Source organism: Coptis chinensis, unplaced genomic scaffold, assembly GCF_015680905.1.
Source record: "Coptis chinensis isolate HL-2020 unplaced genomic scaffold, ASM1568090v1 utg1761_pilon_pilon, whole genome shotgun sequence".
In the NCBI taxonomy this organism is placed as follows: domain Eukaryota; kingdom Viridiplantae; phylum Streptophyta; class Magnoliopsida; order Ranunculales; family Ranunculaceae; genus Coptis; species Coptis chinensis.
The window spans coordinates 97,726-104,229 of NW_028238113.1; the positions used below are offsets into that span (position 1 = coordinate 97,726).

General features: G+C 36.8%; 2 protein-coding genes across 2 annotated transcripts; both read left to right on the plus strand.

The window, feature by feature from the left end:
• The first annotated feature begins 312 nt into the window (after positions 1–312).
• LOC147473810 (uncharacterized) lies at positions 313–1,094 on the plus strand. The gene is made up of 2 exons (XM_086586972.1): positions 313–540; positions 618–1,094. The coding sequence occupies exons 1-2, from the start codon at positions 460–462 to the stop codon at positions 876–878; spliced, it is 342 nt and encodes a 113-aa protein (XP_086443098.1). The 5' UTR covers positions 313–459; the 3' UTR covers positions 879–1,094.
• A 2,248-nt stretch (positions 1,095–3,342) lies between these two features.
• On the plus strand, positions 3,343–6,209 carry Z-ISO (15-cis-zeta-carotene isomerase). The gene is made up of 4 exons (XM_086587009.1): positions 3,343–3,964; positions 4,948–5,094; positions 5,210–5,419; positions 5,681–6,209. The coding sequence occupies exons 1-4, from the start codon at positions 3,557–3,559 to the stop codon at positions 6,014–6,016; spliced, it is 1,101 nt and encodes a 366-aa protein (XP_086443135.1). The 5' UTR covers positions 3,343–3,556; the 3' UTR covers positions 6,017–6,209.
• The last annotated feature ends 295 nt before the right edge of the window (positions 6,210–6,504 follow it).

Below are 6,504 nucleotides of genomic sequence, written 5' to 3' on the forward strand. Positions count from 1 at the left end.
TTCTCTCCCCACCACAAACCCATCTCTCTCTCTCTTTTCCACTTCCGTTTACGACCCCACTGCTTGCAGTTATCTAATAAATTTATAAGCGACTAGGCTGAAGTGCCCGGAAAAGTGTTTGGGCTTTCTTTGCCTATTAGAGTATATACATGGTTTTGGGCTTTTAAGTGTACTAGTCCCTACCACTTGAGCTGAAAGACGAAATAGTCCTTCGTGTTTATTTTCAAGTGGGTACGTGACTACGTGGTAACAGCTGTAAGATAAAAAAATATCCTTCAAAATGGTCCTTAAACCGCTGAACAAGAAGACTGTAAAACAAACAAGACCAAGCCATTTTTTTCCTTCCCTACAAACCTCCAACTAAATTCTACTCCCATCTTCCCTAATTCAGATCCCTCATTTCAAGTCTTTATAGTTTCCCACACTCCACTTGCAAGTTTCACAACTCACAAAATTGTAATGTTCAGCTCTGGGGGTTCCTGGTTTTTTCTTTTTCTCTTTACAATTATTGCCACTATTCACAATGCAAGATTTGTTCATGTAAGGATAATTCACTGTTTACTCTATTTTTTTTATGGCATTATTGTTATATAATTAAAATGTTTGTTCTTTTGAAGGGGGTACTTGAGAATGGTTCAATGGTGCCATTAATTGAACCAGAAAATAGGATGAGTTCTATGCCAGTGGTACTGAATGACACTAGAAGGAGACTTGGAAGCTTTCAGATATGTGCACTGTGTACTTGCTGTGGAGGGCCAAGAGGGCTTTGTTTGCCTTCCCCTTGCTGCTATGCTATCAATTGCAACATACCAAACAGGCCATTTGGTGTCTGTTCTTTCACACCCAAGACTTGTAATTGCTTTGGGTGCCATCTCTGACACTCCCTTCTTCTCTTAATTATTTTGGATTAGTTTTTTCACTAGTGGTGATGGGTATGTTGGAAGTGTGAATGCCAAAGATCTGGTCTTGAATATTTGTTTATTATACCATGTTATATTATAATCACCAGTGTTTAGACATTAGTGCTGTTGCAACATTATACCATTTTCTTATGATTCTGAGGAATATAATATGGTGGGGGGGTTTTAGTGAAAGTCTTCACTTTCACAGTTCCATTGGTTCCACTACATTTCATTATTTGTTTGATAGGTGTCAGGGAAATGTGAAGTTTGATGGTGGGCAAATCTCTCAGTTCTCTAGAATCCCTGAGGCCTTCTTCTAACAATAATTCAAAGCAGCATCTCCTTGCCATCAAATGGCATATATGACGAGGAAACTTTATACTGTTGTGAGTGTTTGTGTGTGTACTGTGTCTCTAAGACTTCAAAATCATCTCAAAATGTGTGTAGGAATTTAGGATGTTACTGGACTAGCTTGGTTCTTTGTGTTATTATGTGCTTAATCAGTGTTTTAGTATAAGAATGGTGAGTATGAAACTATGAATAAAGAAGGTGAAGATGAGCATTACTATCAGATGATGTGCTGATATCATCATATGCATAGTTTTAGAGTTCACTTCAAATGGGGATTTTTTGATAAGGATTGTGAAGTGTTGTTGTCAATGACAATTGTCTGAAGGCGACTTCTACTAAACTTTTAATAAGATAGGTGGCTGTTGGGTAGAAGGAATTAATTTCTAGGTACAATCCATATATAACAGTCTGGATGGTTAATTTTTGTTTGTTGACTGGTTTCTCATTCATTATTTTCCTTTGTAGTTTTTTCATATCATAGCATAATATGTGATAATGTGAACATGAGCTGCCTGTGATTAACTTGCCTACCCAGGGAAAAAAGGTTTTGTGGTGGGTTTGGAAAATTTTGCATACATTGGATAGTTCTCATTCATTGTTTTCCTTTTAGTTTTCTCAACTGTAAGTGTGAACACGAGATGCCTACTGCCCTGTGAGTGAAAAGGTTTTGTTGTGGGTTTGGAAAAGTTTCTTACTGTGGAGTGCCAGACTGAGTGAAAAGGTTTTGTTTAAAATGCCAGTTTTTGTTTAGGTGGAGTTCCATGGCTGCAGTGAAACAATTTTGATTGAGTACTGCTAAATAAGCAACTCACAGAAGTTACAATTTTGTTCCACTAGAATCCAACTTTTTCAAGTTCACTTTTGGATTTTCATTCCAAGTGTATGTAAACTTGCAAGCAGCTCAATTGATTGGTTCTTCGTTGTTTCTTAGCATTATTTAGTCAATTGTTCACACTTCACACTAATCAGGTTATTTTTTTTTTGTTCCCAATTTCAGTAGTTCAGTTCAGTACCATTTGGATATATCAATTATATTGTTTTTGGTACACATATTCAACATATATTCACTAATATAAAACAGTATATATCGGAATTTATGATTAAAATTTTATATCATTTTTTGATTTCCCATATAATTTTTTTGATCATTTTTTAATATATTTTCAATATATTTCTAATATTTCCAATATTTTAAATAATTTGGACTGGTCACCAAAAAAAATAGATATATCCGAAATATCTGATATATCTAATATATATCGGTTTTTGGGTACACCAATATGTTCATTGATATCGATATTTTGGGCCTTGCTCAGTACAAGAATATCAGCTACGACCTCATAACAAAAAATCAGTATTTGGGTTTCTTAGATCCCAAGTGGATGAGGCCTAAGCGTTTACCAATTATCTCAAACACACCAGCTAGCAATTGTTAAAATGTAAGATTACAGTTTTCGAAGAACATTAAAATTTAAAATATGCTTCTCCATACTGTTTTAAGGAACTTCAACTTTCCATCATCATTATAAAGCACAGCAATCAAGTTTCAGCAACTGTGTTCTAAGGTAGACGTTAGGAACTCAATTTGTTGGTCCTTGATTCGTCCTTGGTAGCATAATAGCCCAATATATGAATCTGACTCTTCTTCTAATAACTTTCCCAAACAACATATTAGCTTCATTCTCTCCAAATTCTGCTGTCTATAAAACATTGTAGTTTATCTTTCCTAATCAACATTTCTTCACTCCCAACAAGTTTCCAATTTGACAAGGCAAATGAATAATCAAGTGAGTGGAAGCAAACGTCCCGTTCTGGGCAGAAAGGGGGTACGCGGACAAAAAAGTGTTTGGTTGGTTTCGGTCTGTCTGTCCCCATATCTTCGTCCCTCTCCCTCTCAACGCACTCTCAATCTCTCTCTCTCTCTCTCCTCTCCCTCTCCTTAGTAAACCCCCATTGAGAGAGGAGCAGTATAAACCAACCAAGAACATTTTGGGTTATAAAATGGGCTTGGGCCGAAATGGGCTTGGGCCGAATGCTTTGAGAAGCCCAATTTTAGGTATATTTATATTACCGTTAGGCCCAAGTGTATTTGGATGCTTTTAGAGTTTGAGCATCCGCAAATGTTGTTTCTTTGTCATCTTCCATGAAAGATGAAGCACTAAACACAGCTTTTGTCCAAAAGCACTTTCTCAAGCATCACTACTTTCAGATACCCTTTTCCACTTCTCTTCAAAATCAACTACTTAAAACATAAAACAACACTACAACTTTAACACTTCTTCATTTCTCTCTCTCTGTCCTTCATGGCTTCTTCTTCTCTTCTTCTTTCAAACCCACTCTTATCTCCCACTCACCGTTCAAATTTTTTATCTTTTCATAAACCATTCAAAAACCCCGTATTCAAAACACCTTTAAATCGAAATATAAACAAGCCCTTTAAGTTTCAACGAGTTTTAAGTAGAATTCTAGCTAGAACTTCATTAGAAGAAACAGAAGGGAAGAGTTCAGTTGTGGTGGATGAGTTTCAACTTGGTGAAGATTCTGCTTTTTTTGATATATTCCAGCAAAAGGTTTCTTCTTGGGTTTATTTTACTGGGATTCTAGGAGTTGTTCTGTTTGCACTTGATGCTTTGTGGATTGATTCTTCATTTGGGTTTGGTTGGGGGAAGGCGTTTATTGATTCTCTTTCTGGGATTTCAGATAGCCATGAGGTCAGTTTTTTCCATTTTGCCCATTTCACAGTTTTTTTCAGTTACACTATAGTTCATTGAGTATAAACAAGCCAAGTAGAAGTTTAGAGGAAGAAATGTTTTAACCCACCCCCAATTGAAGAATATGCCAAGTTGTTTTATTTTAGTTAGTGTTAATGAAAATGCTTGTTGAGCTGATTTTAATATTAGAGCTATTTGATAGGCCAGGCCAAATTAGGGAACTGCGAAATGTTATGCAGTTCAACTTGAAGATATAAAGACTTATAGAACATAGGGGATACATATTAGGCGTGCTGTATGGTAAGGATTATTTTGGTAGCTTGCGAGCTAATACATTGAATTGGTTTTGCATGCCAATGAAAAAATTGGCCTCATGGAACTAAAGCAGTGGTTATCGGTATCTTGGACAGAAAATTCTTACCATTGTTGAAGGAGATGGTAGGCTGATGGACACAAACAATGGTGCAATATTGGGAAAGTCCAGCACATTAATATCTGAACCAAAATGAATACAGGAGAAGATAATACACAAATTATACATGGAAATGATTAGTTATGGTGGCATGAAGTGAACATATTGAATTTCCCGGATATATGGAAAAGAAGTTGTTTTACATTAATTAAACGTCTCAGAGTTACCTAGGACTCACGGAATTTCCTTAAATTGACATGACGTAAACTTTTACAGAAAAACTCATAGGCACTGTGAATATGTAGTGGAACTTTAATGTGAGCGAAGACATCTGCTGGATTTAGAGAAGTGAAATATCAATTGCAACTATGGACAGTGGATGTTCATATAGAGTTATAGACACCCCAGAGATGTTTTGTAGCATATGAAGATTAACATATGTATCATCTGGGGATCTTACCAACGATGTTTGTTGTTCATCTTTTCTGATCCAATGCCCTGGTGCTTTAGTTGTTATTAATGCATTGCCTCTTAGAATTTATACATCTTACTCCCATTGCATCCCCTGCAGATTGTGATGTTGATCCTTGTTTTCATTTTTGCCGCTGTCCATAGTGGTATGGCCAGTCTCCGTGATCCTGGTGAGAAGCTCATTGGTGCACGAGCATACCGTGTTCTGTTTGCTGGGATTTCTCTCCCATTGGCAGTTAGTACTGTTGTAAGTTTTTCGTCTTCAGCTTATAACGAAGCAATTTAAATTTCTCGGAATCTTGAAGCTAGGCTGAGCATTTTGGTCAAATGGTCTTACACATTTTTCTTACTGTTCCACTCAGGTGTACTTCATTAATCACCGATATGACGGTGTGCAGTTGTGGCAGCTCCAAAGTGTTCCCTGGCTGCATGAAGTTTTTTGGATCTCAAACTTCATTTCCTTCCTTTTCCTCTATCCCTCAACGTTTAACTTGCTAGAAGTAGCAGCAGTTGATGAGCCTAAAATGCATCTATGGGAAACTGGGATCATGAGAATTACCAGGCACCCTCAGGTATTCAAGTTACTCACTCACTGATACGTGAAACTACGATGCTTGGTTACTTGAGATTGAGATCCTAACCATCAATCTATTTGTGTATATTTATTTATTCTCTTTCGAATTATATGGACAAGTCTCTTTGCTTTTGAGACTTGTTTATAAGACTGTTAATTGCATATGTTGGAATATCTGAATATCTACTTTAGTTAAGGCTGAGTTCTTTGGGGCCCTAATTTTGTTTAATAAACCAGTCCTCATTCGCATTTGTTTCAGATGGTTGGGCAGGTGATCTGGTGCTTGGCCCATGCAATGTGGATTGGCAATTCTGTAGCAGTGGCAGCATCTTTTGGATTGATTGGACACCATCTATTTGGCGTTTGGAATGGTGATAGGAGGCTAGGATTGCGCTACGGGGAGGCCTTTGAAGTTGTAAAGAGCAGAACCAGCGTTGTTCCTTTTGCAGCTATACTCGACGGACGTCAAAAGTTGCCTAAAGATTATTATAAGGAATTCCTTCGTCTTCCATATCTAACAATCACAGCTGTGACACTAGGTGCCTATTGGGCTCACCCGCTTATGCAGGCTGCCAGTTATCGGCTTCACTGGTAGGATATTAGCCGATCCTGTATGTTTAGAGTAAATCTGTACACTGTACAATTCTTCCTCTGGCCTTCCATGAATATGTGTAGATTCTTTATGGAAGCAGGCAGAAATTTACACATGTAATACCTGGAATGATATGGTTCTCTCATCAAGAAAATATGAATATATGAATTTTTTTGTTGTGGCTTGCAAAAGCATAGAACCAGTTTTATTTTCCACATTATTATTTGATATGCATCGGATTTTTTGTTTTCTTCCAAGTATGAAAGCAATTTAGTTGTTAAGAAGAGGAGGCCAAAAATAGGCATAGGCCACTGCGAAATTTTGAGTTCAAATTCCAATGGTATTAGTATCAGAAATAAGAAGCCTTATGATCCTCCCACCAAGCAAACAATTGTATATATCTAAAATGAATATAATAATAAATAAAAAAAGCCCTATCCTAGTAAATTAGTAATCCGTTAAGAAGATTTTGAGCAACAAAAACATGGATC

Excerpts from the sequence above, each read along its gene's own strand:
- LOC147473810 (XM_086586972.1), top strand. The coding sequence starts at position 460 with ATGTTCAGCTCTGGGGGTTCCTGGTTTTTTCTTTTTCTCTTTACAATT. Across the intron at positions 541-617 it reads ACAATGCAAGATTTGTTCAT|GGGGTACTTGAGAATGGTTC; the intron begins GTAAGGATAATT and ends GTTCTTTTGAAG.
- Z-ISO (XM_086587009.1), top strand. The coding sequence starts at position 3,557 with ATGGCTTCTTCTTCTCTTCTTCTTTCAAACCCACTCTTATCTCCCACT. Across the intron at positions 3,965-4,947 it reads GGATTTCAGATAGCCATGAG|ATTGTGATGTTGATCCTTGT; the intron begins GTCAGTTTTTTC and ends CATCCCCTGCAG. Across the intron at positions 5,095-5,209 it reads CATTGGCAGTTAGTACTGTT|GTGTACTTCATTAATCACCG; the intron begins GTAAGTTTTTCG and ends TGTTCCACTCAG.